The 22,865-nt window shown below is 47.7% G+C and overlaps 1 protein-coding gene across 3 annotated transcripts in view; it reads right to left on the minus strand.

Moving 5' to 3' along the window:
* The window catches only part of LOC119651062 (protein pellino), a 206,796-nt gene extending 187,216 nt beyond the window's left edge, over window positions 1-19,580 (minus strand). For 2 of the 3 annotated variants that reach the window (XM_038054395.1, XM_038054396.1), the window contains exon 1: window positions 18,626-19,580. In XM_038054395.1, coding sequence (XP_037910323.1) covers window positions 18,626-18,732 — 107 coding nt within the window. In that variant the 5' untranslated portion in view covers window positions 18,733-19,580. The remainder of the gene's footprint in view (window positions 1-18,625) is intronic. The other variant, XM_038054394.1, reaches the window with a different exon arrangement.
* Between the last annotated feature and the right edge of the window lie 3,285 nt (window positions 19,581-22,865).

Here is a 22,865-nt window from a genome sequence, read left to right on the forward strand (position 1 = left end):
TTAGCCTGGAAGTCTTTGGACACTACCATGCAGGTGCGGGGTCGATCGCTTCCATTGGCATACAATAGGTCAGCATGTTGGAAGTTTAGGCCCCTGACTGCCCCACCAACAACCCACGGTTCTTGTATGAGGTATATAAATGTGTTGCAGCTATTGATCCGACGACTGATAAGTGCAGTCGCCGCTTTACAATGCTGCAAATTTACTTGGGAAATGTGGCACCTCATTTACGTTTCAGATGTAGATGCCGGGGGCTGCATGTCCCCTTCAAAGGTTTTAGGAGCCGACACTTGTAACGTGACGATCACTTTCACTAAATTTCTGGTAGATCACTAAAAACTACTAGCGCAGGAGGCGCTCGCGGATCTAGTGTACTTCTGTGACGGAAGTATGACTGAGAGGCATCAACGAAAGTTTGGAAGCCACCCTCAAAGGAATGCCCACGACAAATGAGTCAATCGTAACCTAAAACCAATCGGCAAAGGAACTTCTAGAGGGTAAATGCCAAGAATAGAGGGGCTAAGTGATGTTGCAGAAAGCATGCATAGACAAGCATGAGACATCGGATGAGCCAGAGACTAGTCGTCGGATGGAGCAGGCAAGCGGTTGCGTGAGTACAACCGAAGGACATTGGAGAATCTGCAGTGAAAAGTGCTATAGTCTTCCATTAGGAAGTGATGGGCTGCGAAAAATAAATCCTGTAAGTGTATAACCCATGCTTTCATCAGATCGCTTTTGTCAGCCATGACCCAGTCCTCCAGCTCCAGAAATAAATAAGCTTCAGGCAAATATTAACCACTATGAGTTGCTTAGGAGTCTATTTCAGTTGAGTTATGACGGTCCCGATATTGGTTAAGCAAATCGTCTAATGATCCTCCAAAGTAAGTTGGCAGAACATGAGAAGCTAGTGAGAGACCACTTCGGGGTCTATGAGGAAAATGATGCCCGAACCTAGGACCTGCTGGTTCGATGAAATAAAAATCAGCAAGCCCTGGTAGTAATGGAGACACACGCGCTTGCTGACCTCCCTCAAATTTCACAAAATGACCCCCAGAACGCTAGGGATGGCCCTGAACACAATGCAGTCCATAGTTCAGAGCTTCCCCAAAGCAGGATACAAATTAGCCGAAGGAGCGCCATTCGTTCCATTTGTCTTCACAGAGAGGTGCTCAGAGGTGGCGATGAGGAAAACGGAGCGGCAACCCTGTTGGCTGAACCAAAACCAAGTGGCCGAGGAGAACTTCCATAGTGATGACACCGGGAGACGCTGTATTCACTTTGGTTTGCCGGCCGTGATACAGTAAGTGAATGCTCCAAAGGTCTAATCAGGGTGATCAGACCCGAGTCTACACGGGGACTCTCCTGAAGTGGCAATTTGGTCATGAAACCTCACCAGGGGTATACTGGTACCATGGGAACCGCGATAGCCCCTGGACTCCCAAACTTCGAGTGAACTCCCGTTGTATATGAGTACAGCTCGGTTGTTTGCGGTTGGCCCCCTAGTGGGAGCTTCATGGGGGTTGTTGGTTATGCTCAAGCGAGAAGAGACCTTCGGGCCTCGGCGTGGTGTTGCGTTTCAACACGGATGCCGTACTCCTTAGTTCGGTAGCGACTTAGGTAGGTCTTGCATCCACCAGTATGAATGCTAAGCCATGCACTTGGTATAGACTGGTACCGTTGTTGCTTGTCACAGCGGGGTTCTGATTGTGGTCACAAAATCAATCCGTGTCCTAAGAAGACCGTGGGATTAAGTCTCCACGACAGGTACCCACGTAAAACACTCAAGGACTTACTGTCTTAACAGACAGGATAAACATTGTGACGGGTGCCACGGCGTTGCAAAATACCAAAGGTTCCGGCACGATCGATGAAGTGGATCAGTTCCTCAAAAAAAAATATGTGGTAAGATCTCCGGACGTGAAGGAATCTGTGGTTTACAGTAAGTGATGAATCAAAAAGCAAAAAGAAGGCGCATTCAAAAGTGACCCTTCTCGCCAGTTCAGGTGGAAAGAAATCATCAAACTTAAAGTGCTTCATTTGTATTGGAGGTCATATTGCTTCCGGATGCCCAAAATTTCACTTCACTTCGAGGATGGAACCAAAATTAAAACGAAAGCTCTGACGGTGAGAAGTACAACCTAGGATTGTCCCCCACAGGTTCAACAACGAATAGAGAAATTGGTAGACATGTCCCTGGGTTATTAGGTTCAAATACTTCGTCACAACTGAAAGTAGAAGGGGTAGAAACAGCGGAGAGGTTGTTACTCTAAAATAAGAAATTGCGATGGATTTTGCCAGGGTCGGCTGAATGTCCCGTTCTCGAAATACACATCAATCCGTGTCCCAATGGACGAGGAGGAGAACCATTTTGGGATATGTCTCAACGCAAAAATAAAGCTATTCTCTCTCATTGACGATTAGGAATGCGAGTTGTACACTAAAAATCGTTACCGAACGTTGGAAGACAGTAGATAGCTCCGACTCCTTGGCCTCGGGACAATATCAAATGACGAAACTCCTATTATAAGCGGTTTGGGAATTTCGCGGTCAAAAATAGAGATGAACACTCAACGTCTTCCCTCTCCATTGTAAAAGGTGGCTGAAAGGAATAGAAATTTGTGGGGTAGCAACCTGCAAATTTCCAAACTTTACTGCTACCGAAATGTCAACAATGCCTGGAATGATAGGAACTGAACTCACGGCTACAACCATTGGCTACCAAAAATGGACTATTATTGGTTTCTGTAAAGTGCGCATGTTCGTCGGCAACGGTATCGAGGGTCCTAAGAATACTCGCTTTCTCCAACTCAAGCTAGAATTCCAGCAATATAACCTGCAGGTTCTGGGCCTAAGCAAGTGAGACGGTGGGACTCTGGAGTGTTCTCCTCTTCCTCTTGTGACAATATGTTTTTGTACTCTAGAAAGTCGAGTGGTAGCAGGCGCAGGGTGAGATCTTTTGACATGGTAGGCGATTTCAGACAGAACTTTGACGGCAAGATTCCGGCACAGGTTAAGGATCATTACAATCGTGCAATGCTATGCACCAACGCAAACTTCTGACATAGTGGAGAAGGATGCTTCCTATGTACAATTACATGCAGTTCAGGAGAGGCTTCCTAAAGGTAACATTGTGATTGCGATGGGTGATCGGAATGCCAAAGTGAACTCAGCCATATGATGTGAAACACCTTCCTGGCGATATTGTGGATTTCTACAGCTTTCACCGCCTCGCTAAAGACCACAATGTGATGGTCCCTTATCGTTACTTGCTAGTTGCGTCCGTCACTTCTCGTGAAGTTGAAGAGGTACGACCCCCAAATTCATCATCGACCACTTGTTTGATCTAGCTGTCGCTCGACAGTCGGGAGAGTTATCTTGCTGATCAGATGGCGGATACCGTGAGTTACTCGCTTGGGAATATCGACGAGCTTGCATGTGGTCGCAAACCTTTAGATGATCCTGTGAGGGACTTAATGATAGACGACGAGCAACTGAAGAGGTGGAAGGAGCACTTCACCACGGTTCACCAGGACGATGTTTCACCTCTGGTTGAAGTGACTAATCACCGTAACATGCAGGCACGAGCTGTTCCCCAAACAGAAGGGAAATCATCTATCATCACCCAATACTTATGACAACTGGACGGATATGTGGGTGCTCGCTACTTCCTGATCAAGTGCAGGGCCCATCTGTCGAAATTACTCTACATGTTGAAACAAATGATGAGAAGTAAATGGGTTGTTAGCAGAGAGGCTGATAGTTGCGTATATGTAGAAATATTCGTTGCAAATGCCACGGCTAGCTCCGTACCATCAGGTACAGAGCAGGAATCTCCTTTATGCATGTCTACGCGCAACCATTTCTGCGTGCCTCCTTGTAGTTGGCAAGGCTTGCACTGAGTCATGCGCATACTATTAGGTTTGCCTCCTCTTGGTCTAAGGATAACCTGGCGTACCACGGCCTACAAGATTAGAGGAGGCGTGCGATTGCTGCAAATGATCACTTATAGTTAAAACGTTGTTGGACAAGAGTGTAAAATCTGACTAGAAGACTAGATGAAACGAAAGTAGTAGTATGTCTTTCTGCCCGAGGGAGGGGCATGCTTGCGATGGGATCTCTCCTGATCAGACATGTTAGCTTGAATAGGGTCTTCTCTCCTGACAGGGTTGTCTCTGGGTGCAGACTCAAAGAACTAGGTATATGTCCTACGTGCCTGTCTGGCGTATTTTGACATCCGCAATCCAGACGATATGGATATTCTTGTAATAAATGATACGCTGATGATGTTGCGGCACTGGTTATCGCACATAGGGTTCAGCAAGGTCAGCGCATACTGGGAATAGTGATCCGGCGAGTAAGCAGATGGATGGCTGAGCATGGACTCTCCCTAGCTCTGGAGAAAACTGAAGTCGTTGTGCTGACCAAGAAGAGGGTTCCCACAGCCTTATCTATTTTGGTTGATGAAACCATAGTTTTGACGAAGCTGGCGGTAAAATATCTCGGCAACATGATAGGCACGAAAATGAGCTTTTTCGAGCAAATTCACAACTGATTGTCACTAGAATGTTTACGATTTGCCGGCTGATGTCCAATGTCGGAGGTCCCTTATCCAGCAGGCATCGCTTGCTGATGGGTGCGGTTCAGTACGTCCTTCTTTACGTTTCCGGAATATGGTCAGTAAGGAAATGTACCCTAAGCGCCTAGCTCAAGTACAAAGACGAGGGGCTGTGCGAGTTGCGGGAGGTATTCCGATCACCCTCTATGCTGCCGAGCAGAGCCTTATATACCTCAGGAAAGACGAGGAAAATAAGGAAGCTGTCGAAAGAAGAGTCCGTACGCTCTACGCATGGCAGCAATCTTGGGAAACAGAATCGAGAGGAAGATAGACCGCGCATTTCATTAAAGACGTGCGGCCGTGGTTCAACCAAAAACACGGTGAGGTTCACTATTACCTAACCCAGCTGCTCAGCGCACACGGATATTTTCAACTTATCTGCACACAATCATAGATCACGGTCGGCCAATTGTATTAGGTTGGGGAAAAAGTAATGTCGTATTTTGTCAATAGATGGCGACACTTAAACATATCTTGTGTTGTACTTATCGCATCGGGTCATACTATACGGCGATTTGAAGACGACAATCTGGGCTACAGGTGTCTGAGAGGTAAAAATGCAACGAGGGCGGCCAAAAAAATTTGTGAGGTTTATGGGTCCGATACTGTAACGATTCGCACAGCACCTCGTTGGATTGATCAATTTCGTTCTGGTGCAGTGGATGTCGAAGATACACCCCGTACTGGTAGGCCAATCGTCGTAGAAACCGATAAAATCGTCAAAATCATCCAAGTATGTATGTGAGCATTCGCTCGATTGACCAGGAACTGGGTAAGGACCATAAAACCGTTTGGAACCATTTGCAGAAGATTGGATTCCAAAAAAAGCTGGATGTTTGAGTGCCACACGAGTTGACGGAAAAAAATCTCTTGGACCGAATCAACTCCTGCGATGCACTGCTGAAACGGAACGAATTCGACCCATTTTTGATGCGGATGGTGACTGTTGATGAAAAGTGGATCTCAAGCGAAAAAGATCGTGGTCGAAACGCCGCGAGCCGGTCCAAACCATCGCCAAGCCCGGATTGACGGCCAGGAAGCTTTTGCTGTGTGTTTGGTGGGATTGAAAGGGAGTCATCCACTATGAGCTGCTCAATTGTGGCCAGACCCTCAATTCGGTCCTCCACTGTGAGCAACTCGACCGTTTGAAGTAGGCGATTGACCAGAAGCGGCCAGGATTGGTAAATAGGAATGATGTTGTGTTCCACCAGGACAACGCTCGCCTCACACATCTTTGATGACCCGCCAGAAGCTACGGGAGCTCGGATGGGATGTCCTATCGCACCCACTGCATAGTCCCGACCTGGCACCAAGTGATTACCATCTCTTCCAGTCCATGCAAAACGCTCTTGGTGCTACTAAGTTGGCCTCAAAAGAGGCTTGCGAAAACTGGCTGTCTGAGTTTTTTGCAAATAAGGAGGGGTTTATAAGGGGGGATGATGAAATCGCCTTCTAAATGGCAACAAGTTTGCGAACAAAACGGCGCATATTTGACTTAAATCGGATAATTACGTTAAATAAAGCGTGAAAAATTCAATCACAAATACAACATTACTTTTTCCCCAACCCAATATCTCGGCATCATGATAGACACGAAGATGAGCTTTTTCGAGCTAATTCGCAACTGGATGCGACTAGAATGTTTGCTATTTACCGGCTGATGTCCAATATCGGAGGTCCCTTATCCAGGAGGCATCGCTTGCTGATCAGCGCGGTTCAGTACGTCCTCTTTTACGGGATAGGGGTTATGGGGTGACTCCCTCAGTAAGGAAATGTACCCTAAGCGCCTAGCTCAAGTACAAAGACGAGTGGCTGTGTGAGTTGTCTTGGGGAGCAGAATCGAGAGGAAGATGAATCGCGCATTTCATAAAAGACGTGCGTACTTCAGCCAAAACCTCGGCGAGGTTGACTATTACCTAACCCAACTCCTAAGCGGACACGGGTATTTTCTATCTGGACACAATCAGATATCACGGTAGCCCAACTGTACTCGTATTTATTGCACGGACGTGATGGATGATGCCTGCCACATCTTTTTCTTCTCGAAAAGGTGGGAGTGCCAACGCCATCACCCTTCGATGGAGGTGAGAACACAGAGAGACGACACGTGGAGCCGAGTGGCACGCTATACTCAAGTCATTCTTAAGATGAAAAAGAAGGACATGGATAGGAGATATGCCAGGGTAGCTGAGGATTCCTAAATCCACGGGGTTTTGCTCCTATACTGAATAGGCCTGCGATTTGCCGGCTAATATCCAATGTCAGCGGTTCCTTATCCAGAAGGCATGGCTTGCTGATGAGCGCGGTTCAGTACGTCCTCCTTTGCGGGGGTGGCGTTATGGGGTGACACCCTCAGTAAGTAAATGCATCCTAAACGCCTAGATCAAGTACAAAGACGAGGGACTGTGCGAGTTGTCTTGGGGAGCAGAATCGAGAGGAAGATGAATCGCGCATTTCATAAAAGACGTGCGGCCGTGGTTCAACCAAAAACACAGTGAGGTTCCCTATTACCTAATGCAGTTGCTCAGCGCACACGGGTATTTTCAATATTATCTGCATATAATCATAGATCACGGTCGCCCAACTGTATTTATTGCAGGGACGTGATGGATGACGCCTGCCACATCTTTTTCTTTACCAAAAGGTGAGAGCGCCAACACCATCACTTTTCGATGGAAGGGTGTCTTGGATCCCCGAACACCATAATTGAGACCATGCTGCAGAGGGAAGACACGTGGAGCCGAGTGGCACGCTATACTGAAGCTGAGGATCCGAGAATCCACGGGATTTTGCTCCTATACTGAATAGGCCTGGGCTGAGGTAATATGTCAAACGGTTCCAGATCAGAGTCGTGGAGGCTACAGGGTGTTGTTTTACCCAGATCAGAACTATGCTCCAGTTACCAGTTCCATCATAAGCCTGCAGCAGTGGGACAAGCCCAAAGATAAACACAAACATCTATGACAGGAACCAGTATTCGACCCCGGGGCTAAGAAGACCAAGAAAATGCACCTCAAACAGCTCGGTCCCAGAAAAATTTTAAGTTATTGCCTAACAGCAAATTATGATATCAAAATATCGTGCTGATAATGATACTAATAATCTTCATCCTAATTGTGATAATACCACTTTCTATCAAGCTTCCATCTATCAATCATAATCGCATTCATCACGTTTTCATCATGACTTTGTGAAATCTAAAATGTTGAACGCAAAGAGGTTATCTCCTCCATAATTCATATTCCAAAGTACATATACATGACGAATACCATCTTGTGATACACGATCTATTTGCTTCTCAAAATTTCAGATGTTTACTCGCAAAAATCAATTAAATGGATCCGAACAAGAGGCCGAAATATGCTCAAATTAATTGACTAAGAACAAACACACGAGGAGGGACAATTAGTTTAGATAGCGAACGTGTTTGGAGTCATCTAGAATTGGGAGTAAAAAGATTGGATTTATCAAAGGCAGAGTGGGTCCAAAACAGTAAAGTGCGGATACGAATCGGGGCTAGAATCGACAAAAAATGTCACTTAGCCTCTGCAAATTGCTAAGAAAATACGACACTCCAGTGTAACCTTTACTGAGCCCCTCGAAATTTCAATTTTGTCAGACCAACTTCCAATCAGTGGCGAGATCATTTCAAGAAAGTGTAAATTAGAAATCTTAAGAGCTTTTCCACATGATCACTCAGTGCTTGAGGAGACATTGAAAGGCCAACTAAGATCTTGATGCCATGGTCGTGCCAAGTACTTCGGTACACCAACCTTTGTCCAAGTGAAAGTTCTCGCCCAAATGAGGTCAAATTGTTGAAAACATCTGCTGAAGATTGATAGGGACCGAATGAGAACTTGATTGGTTTCTTGGATGCATGACTCTCCAAACAACGGAAATGGACCTTCTCAATTTGGAACTGATCCCCTTCGTTAAATGATTAAATTGTTTATGTTTTCCTTGAAGAACGCCCAAGTCGACGTGAGGGAATGTGCGTCAGTGGTATTTGATGGAATTTGATTATTCGTTTGTTTGTTGTTTGAGGGGATCTAAATGTTTGGAGGAGAGTCGAAAGATTTCATTCAAGAAGAGACTCGAGCTGTATTTATCGAAAGGAGTTCTAATGACCACAAGTCTCGAAAACAAAGCATTAATACTTTGAATTTCTGACCCCAAACAAAGGAGGCCAAGTTAGCCAACCCAAGGTATTCTAGTTATGTCCATGAAGCAATCGCATCTTTGTTCCGATGTTTCCAAAACAGTCTCCATTTTATTGCTACAACCATTGTACAGCCATTACCATTTCGAAACGTCGTACACCGGCCGAGACAAAGAGTCTAGAGCAATGAACTACGGATACCGTCATTAGCACCCACGAACCTCCCGATCGCGGACTCTTCCCATCCGCTAACGACGCAATACCAGCTCTCAATACACTTATCGGTCAACTTCATCCCAGACCTGCCACTCCATATTCTTAGAGATAAGCGCAAGTGCTCAGAATAACAACTACCACCTGAGTGATTGCGTGGCGGTCTCCCCCCGGGTGTCCCATTGATGAGGAAACAAAAGTGCATAAATAAACAATTTATTTTTATCGCACATTCACACATGTCGCAAAGCTTTTTCGTCATTTTAAAGGTATTTTGTGCGATCAACAGAGCCGCGCAGATACCGCTACAAACAATAACAATGCAAATTTGCAAAGCACAAAAAACCCGCTGTCGTGACAGTCGTTACGCGTAATCGCGCAGCCAGACAACTTCGTATTAAAGAGATAACAGCAACAGCAAAAATATGTTACTTCGAGAAAATGATTTGTTAATTTTGGCTCAATTGCGACTCAGCGGTGGGAAGGCGGCAGCCACCTTTAAAGAGGATGATTAAGCGATTTAGGTCTGGCCTGAGGTTGGGAAATAGTCGATTGGGAGAATGAATCTTTCTCTAAATAGGGAAATTTCGGGAATTCTGTGACGTGTCCAGCAGTTACCGTAGAGTCAACATAAGTCCCGGAAGCTGTGACTAATGAAATGTTCCGAGAGAGTACAGACCCATGGATTAAAAAAGTTCAGAGGTTTTGTGTTAAATTCATGTCAGAAGCAACTGAGTCGACAAAAACTGCTTTAAAGACGGAAGCGATGGGAATTCTAAGAACCGAAAGATGAAAAGTCGATTTGAGCCGCGATAGTAACACTTCTAGCTATAATTTCTTTGTTGAATGCGCGGAAAAGCTAAAAAGAGTTTGGTATCACTCACCGCTGGTCGAAGGCATGGATAACTATGGACCCCCTCAGAGGTCGTCAGCGACCTTTAACGGGTCGCTTACGATACGTGGTGTGACGTCCCCGAGGTGCCCGAGCAAGTAATTCTGACCCCCAAGCTGGCAGTATACCTGCGTCCTAGGTAGTAGCCTCGAGAAACCCTCTCGGTGAAGAGCGAACCGCGAATGGCCAGTACTCGTCGGGACACACTGGGAGTCCCCGGAGATGTGAGCCTAGCTCTCCCAAGGTAGTAGTTGTGACGTGTATCAGGAGTCAGCCCCTTCGGGACCGAGAGAGCGCTGATTCGCCCGTGAATTCCGGGATCAGCTAAGCAAAGGCCTCAGGGATCTGGGGTAGGGGCTGTGACTATTGCGGCCCACTCCCTTGCACACGCAACGAAAAAGACACCGAGGGCTGACATACCCGATGTAACACCCGGACGCCTAAATAAAGTGGAAGCCTTATCAAGTACGGAGACGGCAGCCCCAATACCCTCCAGTGCCCTTGTTCCGAAAAAAAAGCCCAATCAGAATCGCTAGTCCTGAACAGATGGATTCGACCACAAACCGAGTGCAAGTGCAGTCGACCGTTCTAGCTAGAGACGAAGAGGAAAGGCTCATCAGGAAATGCGTAGCAGTGGTGAAGCATATGCAGTCGGCAACCTTCCTCCAAAAGAACGTCAGAAAAGGCGTCAAAAACGGGCTAATGGAACTGGAGGAACTATTGGACCGCATCTCCTTCTATAGGCGAACGTGGATAGCAGCGAAAGACGATTGAAAAGCAGAAACAGCCGCACTCCCCGTTGAGAACACTACTTGCGTCAAATAGACCGCAGATAGCCTACTGCAAACCGAACTGGAGAAAAAGCGGAAAGAGGACTAAGTGCCTGAAGGAGACTTTATCAAAGTAGTTTCCAGGGTCCAAAAAAAGAAGGCGAAGAAGGAAAAAATAAGATTACTGATTACGTCGGGAGACACACCTCTGTCCAAAGACAAGGAGGCTGCAAACCAAAAGTCAATAGCAGAAAAAACGAGGAAACGGAGAAGGACTAAATTGTCGGCTCCGCTCGTTAAGCCGACGGAAGGCAAGACATTTGCGAAAGTCCTGAAACCCGAAGAAAGCGGAACAGAACTGTCTTCCATATGGAAAATGAGGAGTGGCGGAGTCTTTGTCGAACTGAGCCCGAAGACGACTAGCAAGAGTATGTTCTGCGAAGCGATCAAGGGGTTGTTGAGGAAGAAGGCTCTTGTTTCTAGCCTGGCACCCATGTACTCTGCCGTACAGAAAAGGTCGGACTGGAAGAGGCGATAAAACGTGAATGTCCAAAGGTAACCAATGCCCGGATAGGTATCACCTCTGTAAGTGCTCAAGGTCAAAAATTTGCCGTGGTACAAGTCCGCGAGCAATATGCGAGGAAACTCCTTAGCAACGGGAGAATCAAAATTGGATAGGTGATATGCAGGGTACGAATGCGGACCCACCAAGTCCTACAGATGTCTGGACTATGGATACACGTCAGTAACTTGCAAGGGACCGGACAGGAGGGCAGCATGCCAGAGACGGGGCCAACTAGGTCATCAAGCGAAGACCTGTAATGAAAGCGAAAATTGCGTTCTCTATAGAGAGCGTGGCGTGTCTGGTGAGACCGTCGCACATTGCTGGCTCGGGGCGGTATCCAATCTTCAGGGCGGAACTGGAAGGGGCTAGGGCGCGAATGGCATAATCCCCATTTTACAAATTAACATGCACCGGAGTGCAACCGCTCACCAGTTGCTAGCATAGTTCGCTGTGGAAGCAAATGCTGATCTAGTGCTTATCAGCGAGCAATATCAAAACAGATACCCGGCTTCATGGCACCTAAACTTATCGAGCACCGCTGCCATCTGGGTTCGGGGCGACGTTCGACTTCCTATTTTTGCCCAAATTCGCGGGAATGGATTTGTCTGGATTCGGTGTTTATTAATAACGTTTTTTTTAGCGTTTACCTGACGTCGAATGAGATGATGCTTGACTTTCGGCGCCGGCTTGATGCTCTAGAGGACGCCGTTTTGAGCACGGAGGGACGAATCCTATAGACGGTGATTTTAATGCGAAAACCCTTGAATGGTACATGCCTCAATTAGACTTGCAGAGGGAAACGGATTCTGGAAATAGCGGCGAGAACCGGGCTCGTAGTTTAAAACACTGGATCCACGCCAAAGTCTCCGCGCCCAGACTGTGAAGGAAGCATTCCTGACATCACTTTTGCGTCGGAATCTCTGGCATCATTGGTGTACGGGTGACGAGTCCTGGAAAACTTCTCGGTAAGTGATCACCAGTACATCGTGCTCGAAGTGGTTGACGCTCATGGTCGGCGAGCATCAACCCGACGCTTGCCCAGCCTGTGAAAGGCCGCGAGGGTGAACATCGGGAAGTTCGTCGCAGCTCTTGGAAAAGACAGAGCGCGTTAAGGCGTGGTAGCGTCGCAGCTGATACCGTCTTAAATTCAGTGATAAACCTGATACCGACGGCGTGGGAAGCTTCCATATCCCGGGGGGGTCCCAGCCGCGACAAACCTTCTATGTACGCCGACCTACGGAGGGAGTGTCATAAGCTCCGCCGTTTGGCACAACGTTTACACGCCAACGAGGTGGCAAGTGCCATAAAGGCACAGTATAGATCAGCAAAAAGGAGACTCCGCAGCGCTATAAATAAAAACAAAGCTCGCGGCAGGCAGAACCTGGTCAGCGAGGTGAATGAGCACCGTGGGGACTTGGCTATAAGCTAATCACCCGGAAAATCGGGGCTCTGTGGAAACCCTGCGTAGTAAGTACCAACCAGATGGACCGAATTGTACGGGCACATACATCCTGTACGGCTTGAAGTTAATAGCACGGAAAGCGTTGAGGATTGCCCTCTTTTCAGAATGAGAGAGCTCGAAGAAGCGGTTCTCACTATGAAGAACAAAAAGGCACTAGGTTTTGATGGCATCCCGGCGGAAGTTTACAAACTGGGGTTCCGTCAACAGCCAGACTTACTGCTTGAAGCGTTTAAGGCTTGCTTGAAGGAGGGCATTTTTCCTTGTCGCTGAAAGTTGGCCAGACTCGCGCTGATCTGCAAGGGTAAAGGAGACATGTCGACCACTCTGTATGCTTGACACAGCCCCGAAAGTGCTCAAGAAGGAGCGGGACTTATCCCCAAAGCAGTTCGGTTTCAGAACAGGGAGATCCGCAATGGATACTATTATGGACGTCGTAGATGCGGTTCATCGGCCGAGGCACACAGCCGTCGATCTTGATGGATACTGTTCCTCATAAAGCTTGATGTCAAAAATGCCTTCAATTCCGTAAGATGGATAGATATGCTAGGCAGATTAGAAAACTCATTTCACGTGCCAAGATATCTCTTGCGGATATTGAGGGTTTATTTGAAAAACGACTCCCGGCCTTATGAGACGCTAGAGAGCCAGAGGAGGATGGAAATCACATTGGGAGTAACACAGGGATCCATCCTAGGGCCGGACCTCTGGAACGCTTCCTATAATAGTCTGCTGAGACTCGAAAAGCCGCGCCTGGTCGGTTATGCTGAAAACGTTGCGGCACTTATTGCCGCACGCACTGTTGGACAGGCGCAAAGAAGACTTGGCATATTGATGCGACGGGTAAGCGGATGGATGACTCCTCACAATTTCAGCCTTACGCTGGCAAATAAGAAGTCATTTTGACCAGAAGGAGAATCCCGACCCTGCGACCCATATTGATCGGCGAGTTGATTATAGAGTCAAAACCAGCGGTTAAATACCTTGGAGAGCTAGAGATGAGCTTTTCAAACAAATCAAAGCAGTAACGGATAGGGCTGCAGCTGGAGTCTCGGCTTTGGGTTGGCTAATGGCGAATGTTGGGGGCCCTATATCTAATAGGAGACGTCTCCTTATGGGAGCAACGGAGTCGGTTCTGAACAGATGGAAATCGCTGGGTGCAACGTCCTGGCTGTAAGGGATATGGACAATGACTTCCCAGCCAAATCCCTCGATTAAGTCCTTCGATTGTTGGGAGACATGCCATGGTGCCAAGGCCTCGCAATAATTTGTCGAGTTTATTGTGGTCCCTCTAGGCATAAACTCCATAAGCGGTACACCACGCCGGTTCCAAAACATTACTGTCTGCTTAACTATCTTTGGTTTGGACGGCATGATGTGTTTTCATTGACTAGATGGTTGTTTTGTTTCCGGAGTAACGTAATGGCACCATATTTCATCCCCCGTAGCAATAGAGTCTAAGAAGTCTTCAGTAGTATCGTCGCACTCACTCAAAAACTCCTGAACACAGCTGTTTGTGGATTTTTGGAAACATATGCGGCACCCAGCCTGCACACACCTTATGGTAGCCTAGCTTTTCTTTCAAAATCCTGTCAATTCAAGCTCCAGAGGCTTCAAGAATTTTAATAGCCACTTGCCTGATCATGATTCGCTCAATCTTCGCCATAACTTCGTCGGAGATTGATGGCCCCCCACTCTGTTGTTCATCAAATTCCCTACACCATTTGCGGACATGTTGAATGCTTATCCACGTTTCCCCATACACTTCACTTAACTGGCGATGAATTTTTATGGGCGGTAACTCTTTTGCGTGCAAAAATCGAATGATCGCACCTGGCAGTGACGGAGATGAAGGGCTTCACTGCGAATGGCTGTCAGGCTGGTACTGTCCGTCGCAGACATGTGATTGTTGCTGGGATCGGTGGTGGGAGAACTAGTGAGCAAAGCAAAGTTATAGAGTTGAGTACCTTATTTTTGAAACAACCCTAAACTGGTATTCGACAATCCACCTGCTGGGCACATTCAACGCTTGCTGAAGGGAGCATTTTTGCGTGTCGTTGGAAGGTGCTTCCAACGGAAAAGTTGATGTAAAAAATGAGGTCAGTCGAACGTAGAGTGTTGTTGAGGCAAGGTTACACGCGCGCAGAGGTATCTGCAACCCCGTCTAAAAAAAACATAGACCAGATTTTGGAGCAACGGTGTGCAATATAATTTTGTGTAAAACAGGATTAAAACGAGAGAGATAACAAGGGACGAGACGTAGCCTTTTGAGTATGATCCCGAATCAAAGCTTCAGAGCAACGGATGGCAGACTAAGGAGTCTCCTAGCCCGAAAAAGGCAAAGATGAACAAATCATTGTGTTCTTTGATCGAAAGGTGTAGTTCACAGTGAATTTGTGCCAGAAGGAGAAACAGTCAGTAAAGAACTATACTGTGAAGTACTCAAGTGGTTACACAGCAAGATTCGACGCATCCGAAAACCAATTTACAACTATTGGATGTTGCACCATGCACCAATGCGCCAAACTACACCGCGCTTATTGTCTCCAAGGCAAGGGGTGGCAATGATGTCATAAAGCCAAGATCTGACTCCAGAGGACTTCTTTTTTTCCAAAAATGAAAGGTAGCTTGAAAGAAACTCGACCAGAGATACTGGAGGCGGTAAACGTAGCTCCGACGACCAGACTGAAAGAGATTCCACTTGTCGGTTTGCAGGGCATATTCAATGATTCAGTGAAACGTTGGCAATTGTGCATCGAATCAGAGAGACAATACTTGGAATTGTAAACTTACATTGTAAACAATTTAAAAAAAACCACACCGGATACTTTTGGAGCCCGTAGGTTCGTGGTTGAACCAGAAATATGGCGAGATTGATTATTTCCCGACTTACCTGAGTTTTCAGCCTGGCGCGAATAATATTGGGACGGCACGATCCCCCAAGAGTGATGCTGAAGAACGCTGACAGATGGAACCATGTTGCGCGTTAAGTTCAGGTCCTTTCTCTCGCAAAGAAGATCGAGCTCTTCCGATAGATGGACCCACAAACTGCCCTCATAGAAATGCTTGGAACAGGCAAAATCGCACTAAAGGACAGTTCGTGATGGGTGCGGCTGGATCCAACACTGTCGGAAATACAAGACTCCTTAATCCATAGCCGCGGATGGAATGTCAAAAGATCTGCCATTTAGTATAGCATTCTCCATTCGACGACAACCTACTTTGTCGTGGTGAGAGAACTTAGTAAGGAAGATCTTCCGGGAAACCAGAGGTGACACCTGAAGTTAAGCGGTAATCAAAACCCCAAGCCAAGATGTGACTTCCGTGCCGAGGGCTGAATAACACATAAGGATTAAGATGTGGCCGTAAACGGTGAACTCTGGGTACCAGGGGATCCCCAGTTTCAACTGGCCCTGTGTCGGTAAAAGGCGCTCCGCCGGGGTCGACTTATTTTCCCCCATAAGATAAAGGCCATGGCAGCCAACTATGAAGAAATTTAAAACCTGAAATACAAAAGAAAACCACACTTCGATCAAGACGATCCAACCCTGAGCAAAGAGAAAACCCAGAGCTTTTCGATAGAGAACCTGAATTTGAACACAGATTCGCCACTTATTCATGTGGAAACCAACCCTATTGGGACCCAGTCCTTAACGGACGAGCTGAAGCAGTCCCCTTCTGTCAGCACTTAGGCACCTACGGGTTCGGACACCAAGCAGCTTCCGGGCAAAACACAACCCGTAGGTTGTGCCAATTTTGAAGGGAAAGTATCGTCTGTGGCATCTACGGCTAAATGTAAACCAGCCGATCCCAACTCTTCAGTTCAAATGACTGCAAAGAACGCTCGACCAGCAACGGCCAAGTCTTCATTTGCAGCCAAGGTAATCGAAGCCGATGAATAGATCTTGTATGACGACACCAATCCATCTGGTTACGATACAGAGCAATGTGTAAGGACTACATCCTCGTAAGGATATATATTATGCTTTGAGTCGGTAGGTGTATACCGTTAAATATTACGGATAAACGTTGCCGACGAAAGCACGAGCGAGTGGTTCAGGCAGTACTGCTTCTCCTTCAACATTGTGTCGGAGGATACGCGACTGACCTTGAATAGGGCTTCCGAACTACCATTGTTTAAAAAGTGCTTTCCCTGGCTTCCAATAGAAGTAATCGTGCTGAGATCCTGGAACAACTTGGGAGTCCAATCTCAACACTTCCTCCTGGATGCTAGGCGGCAAAGCAAAAGGAAGAGCCGATAGGCCGAAAACTTTCCTCACTATCAGCGTTCCTGAAACGGATATTAAAGAGGTTCGGAAACAAACGAACTACCGGCTCAACTACGGGCTTGGGACCGTCATTCCCTTCCTCTCCTACCATTGGTGAAAGAACGAGAAGGCTTGCCCGGAGTAATGTGTCAAACGATTCCAGACTCATACTATGATGACGGGAAGGTGTTCAGTTAATAGTCCGATGGTTTACCGTTGAGGGAATCAAAAACTCAGTTTGTTCCCACCTCACCCAAACAAAGGGAAGCCAGAATTTAGCTCAAACGATGGGTTCGTCTAATCTTTGCACTGTGTGGAAGCATTCTACTTGTAGGAATGGACTGGATCCCTGAGTAGTAGCTAAGCATAGAGGAATCCCGTCCTTTGAGGCCAAGGATGTGGATTAGCCCCTTTTTTGGTTTCAATTTGCTTCAAAAACACACCAAGAATGGGATAACGTCTGATTGGGGCATCCATTCAAGTTAGTTTCATTCAATTCTCTGATGGGAATGTCATAAAAGCTGTGACCAAATTGGAAAAGTGAATCCATTCTCCATTCCATGCATATCACAGGAATGAAAGTTCTTCGAAGAACATTCGAAAGCTAAATCGAATCCTAGAATCGTTCATCATCTATCTGTACCAAGGTTGCATCCCTTGAGAGTGTCCTGGAAAGTCAAAGTTTCCTTGAAGATTCTTTCTGCATCTCGAGCATCCCAAGCCCAAATTGTCAAGCAAACTCAATTGCAGAAAACTCCTGGAGATTGTCCACAAAAGAAAATGGAACTCTACGCCAGCCAATTGTTGCCAAAGTGCATCCTTGATATTTCCCTCTCAAATTAAAACGAAAATAAACACCAGCACCCACACAAAGCCCGCACCAACCTGCTCCCTTCGTCCCAATTCCAGCCCACATCAGCGAACACGACCAGACTACATCGAGTCCTTCCCTTTCAACGTCGTCGTAATGCATCGAACACTGCAAGGATACCACCCGCATCCAAGTGGTTGCACCGCCGCCAGTGCAAGTCCCCTGCGAAGCGTTCACTTCGTGGCGTAAACAAAGAACGGCGAACACCAACAGAACGAGGCGGTCGACACACAGCCAGGACCGAAACACGATCCGGAAACAGTCCTTTTTGCTGTTTGTGTTTTTTTTACATCCATGCCAGCCGCTAAAAATGGAAATCGATTGTACAGTCATCGCCGCCCTCACTCCCACACAACCACGCATCCATCATCGAGACGCAAAAGCCAGCGTCCCGGCCGTCCGCCCGGTCCCGCGGCCCAGCCGCGCGCCAATTTCAAAACAGTTCGCCTTCCCAATCCCAAATTTCATTTTGTAGGAAAAAATGCTTGCATGCGCCCTGGGAGAACTCAAAATTGGAGTTTTTCGCTCGCGGAGCGACGATGGTGGTGGCGACGAAGATGTAAACAAAAACTCTTGAGGGAAAACCGTTCGAGAAGGCATCGAAGGATGGAAGCTTGCAGGGAATCGGGAGTTCCAAGGACGTGGATTCGGGATTGCTTGAGGGATCGAAGCCCGACGGGCTAGTTGGGCGTTGGGTAGACTCGTTGCATGGCTTTTGCGTTCTAGAGAAATGAAAACACGGTTCCAACGCGCCAGGAAATTCACGCTTAGCTGGGCCAGCGGACCTGCCCTGGAATTCCGTGGGGCACTTACCGTTTCACCATTTTCACGTTGTGGGCCGCCGTGGGGTTGTTCTCCTGCAATGATCCGATCTCCTCCGTTTTAAGGTAATCCAGCTTAGACGCGTTTACGCTTAACATATGCGCTTCTGGGTTCCTGCAGAGACTCTGCTTTCCGGTTTCCTAACAGAATTGCGAGGGCGACTGCGGCAGCGGACTCGACGTCAGCAGCAACTGGGGGTTCGGTTCGATAACGGGACGACCAAAACAGAGTGACTGCATGAAATTCCGCACGTCTCTTCTCGGACAATAATAAAAACAAAGCGACGGGGGCTGCGGACGGCTTCCCTCGATTCGACCGAGCTCACCAGAAACACTTGCGACGCCACAGGGATTCCTGCGGCAAAGTAGCAACCACACTTGGAATTTCCTCCTCCTGGACTTCTCGGCAGGCGACCTGCGGACGGCCCGGCTTGGACTCTTCGGACAGGAATAAACGCCACGGAAACGGTACACAACTATCGCACAAAGAATTTATCACTTTTCATTGACAATTTGCCCGCACTTTTGCCTGAAAACACTTCCATCCGTGACGGCAATTTGCTTGCGCACAAGGAAAAGTGCAACGAATTGGACAATTTCCCGAGCCCACACAGGAATTTCTTTCTTCACTCGTTGCTCACGCAAAATCCACTTCCACGCAAAGTGCTCGATCGACGATTTCTTTGCGCTGCTGAACCAGGAGCACGGCAACGACGTGTTCGTCCAGCGACAGGAGATTCTCACGACGACTTGGCAACGCGATTTCCGCTACGCAGGATGTTTTGCACAAATTTTCGTTTGGGTTTTTCGAAGCCAAGCAACTCACACATTCGCGACCGAGTCGACACAATTTCGAATAAAAGTGACTGCGCCGCGCAAACGTACGAAACGGAGAATGAACAACGACGACAGAACGACAGCAGCGAAAAAGTGAAGCCGCAAAGTGACAAAAAACAAATTCTGTTGAATGGAGTCACTTTAGTGATGGAAGCGGCGCCCGACGGCGGGTGTTCGCGTAACGACCTGGTGTGGTGGAGTTGAAATGGGAAATGTTTGAATTTGAAGTTTGGATGGAGTTTTAAATGAATGCAAAGTAAAATTGCGAGGAACTTGCTGGAGATGCGAAGATAAATTAAATTTTACGACTGATCAATGTGATTCACTTGCATTTAAAAATAGAAAGTATTTTAAAGTCTCTGACGAAGGATCTGGTCTAAACCAATCTCTTGAAAGTGTAAAGCGACTGGTATTGCCCCATATACAGTAACCGCTTGAAGCTTCGAAATGAGAGCAAGGTAGGTAAGAAGGTATCAGTGACCTCTCCGAGGAGCCCAATTAGCACTTTGGTACCCCGCTTTGATACCAGAAATTCCTAAGGTCGTGACTGTTGTTATGGGAGCGGGGAGGCAGAGTCCAGCTGGCTCGGATCTTCAGAGCCAGCCCGTAGCATTCATGAAGAAAAGCAGCTCTCCGACTCTGCAGCTAGAAATCTCTCCGAGGTCTATCCATAGCTGGGCAATCGCAGACAAAGTGCATGAGGGTTTCCCTTCCTTCTCCGCAGCTACGGCAAAGCGAACTGTAGGGTATGCCGAAGCTAGCGGCATGGTCCCCCATGGGCCAGGGCCCCGTACAGACCGCTGTAATCTTGAATGCATTTGCACGCGTCTAGCACAGGAGCTTTTGTGATCGGACTATGTTATAAGCGGGCCAAATTCTACTTGACTGGACACAGCTCGCAAACCTTCGTCATCTTAGTCCCATGGCTGCTAAGTAGTGCGAGTAGCCTCGGCCCCCGACAACCGCCAACGGAGCAGCGACTGCATTCGCCGAAGGAATGCCAAGAGCAGAGCCTTGGGTGGTCAATCCGTCAGCCCGCTCATTCCCCTCTATGTTCCTATGCCCGGGAACCCAGAGAAGAGTGACCTTGAGCGTGCCGCCCAGACGGTTCAGCGCGTCTCTGCACTGCCTCACCAGAGTGGAAGATGTCGTCGCTGAATACAAAGCCTTGATGGCAGCTTGGAATACACTGGCGAAACCTGGCGGACCATACGCCTTGGATACACTGTGTGTATTCGATAAAACCCCCGCGCCGATTCCACAGGGCATCTTTGATCCAACGGTGCAGAATACAGCGTCATAGCCTGGCGACACGCCACCGCTCTTCCACTCTGCCCTAGTTGGAAAGTCTTCAGTAAAGTTTCTCGTGAAGTTCAGCTTGCGTGTAGCATAGTCCGTGGGGAATACCCAGATTTCCCGAGGTACTTGATCTAGGATGTTGCTGTGGCCGTAGGACTTTGCTGCCCAGTATCCGAAAACACGTAGTCTGACGACACTGCACGCTGCAACATATTTAATGTGGAGGTCTAAGGAGAGGAGATGCAGGAGTAGATTGAGAGCATCTGCCGGCAGGACTGCCGAGCCTCAATAGCACCGGCACACGTGGTTCTTTGAATCCTATTAAGCTTCATCCTATTGTATTTTTCTTTCAAAGCCTGCCACCATACAATAGAGCCGTACGTTAGGATCAGACGCACTACAGCGGTATACATCCAGAGAACCATCCTCGGCCAAACACCGGACGTTCTCTTGCATGCATAGAAGGCTATAGAGGCCTTCTTAACCCTCAGTTCTATGTTCAACCTCCAATTTAGCTTAGGATCCAGGATTACACCCAGATACTTTACATTAGAGGAAAGAACCAATCTTTGTTCATTCAGCCGTGGTAGATGGAATTCAGGTATCCTTTTCTTGGTGGTGAATAGCATCAGTTGCATTTTGGTTGAGTTTATGATGAGTCCGCATCTTGCGGCAACACTCCTTCCATGATCTCGCTCATTGTGATTCCGAACCGGTTCCTCATAAAATGTAGAGTTTCCCAACCCTATTCTTTTGTTTTCGTAGAAGCTTTGAGTTGGTTTTCCTACTTAGTCGGCGAGTGGTCATCGACCTTCTTCTTCACGGGAGGCTTTTTTTATGTGGACCGACATTTCCTGGACTACCGCGGACGTTACTACCTTGTCATGGCTTTTAAAGAAGCCTTTGTATGTCTTCAAATGGAGCAGGATGAGGAGGTAGAGTTGAAACCGACCGGAGCTGTACCCAAAATTCTCATAAGGCAAATAGCCGCCCGACATAAGATTGGAAAGGGAGCCACAGCCGTCCTTTCAATGACTTCAGCGGAGCTACCATCCAACGCTGTCGTGAAAACGCCCCTCATCCAATCTCGGTAAATAAACACCAGACGTAACCTACACTCAAAAAGATTCTCTGCGCTCGACGAGCAGATTAAGCGGCTACGGGGGGAGAACCGAGAACTTAGGTTCCCACCGGAGTACCGCACGGTTCGCTCTTTGATAACCGGATCCAATGAAGACTCGCCGGATCCCCGGTCGTATCGGGATACCTCTACTCTTCATGCTGAAGCGTCGCATTTGCCATTTACGAGTTCGGGTCCAAGACCAACTACCGACCTGAACAGATTCCCCAGAAGAAGCAATTACCTGGACGACCATGTAAGTAAGATAGTGTCCGGATAGGGCCTGAAGTTCTCGGGAGCCCCTAATTCGATGCCGATCGGCCGTTTCCTGGATCGGGTGGCAATGCAATGATAGCTTGGGCGGGCAGTTTCCCTCCCTGAGTCGGCATCTCCACCTATTTTTAACAGAACCTGCACTGGAAATGGTACTGGCGTTGTCCGCGTAGGGCTGGTCCTCTGCCCTGAAATCTGCGGTGCAACGAACTACTAGAGCAGTTTGGTCAGCCAGCCAGATCAAGATATCCGAAGGCTCATGAGCAGGCGGTTTCAGGGAGAGGGCGAGCCTTTCGACTAATATCTCCAGGTCACTCTACAGCTGGTGGACCGCCTATTCACATCCCTAGCCAACGACGAACTGCTCGATGTGCTGGGATCAGGAATGAGCATTTCGTTAAGGAGAGGTCTGCTCAGATAACGTCTCAGCACCGTAGCACAGCTGAGGAACTGGAGTTCCTTGATGGTGAGGAGTGATGGAAGGGAAGGTTTGGAACTTCTTAGAGACCGAACCCTTCACTATATCCTTCCTCTCGGCCAGCTCTCAAACCCATCGTGAGCGAGGTCTCCAGTGATTCAGAAGGCGGAGGGCATTGATAACCAGCTGGAAGCTATTTTGCTTGTCCCATTCTGCTGGAATTGCCGGGAGCCTGCCCATCGCTGGGATCTACGCCGGGCGCCTTCTAAAGTATCCTGCTACAGA

This window comes from Hermetia illucens, chromosome 3 (genome assembly GCF_905115235.1).
Source record: "Hermetia illucens chromosome 3, iHerIll2.2.curated.20191125, whole genome shotgun sequence".
NCBI lineage: Eukaryota > Metazoa > Arthropoda > Insecta > Diptera > Stratiomyidae > Hermetia > Hermetia illucens.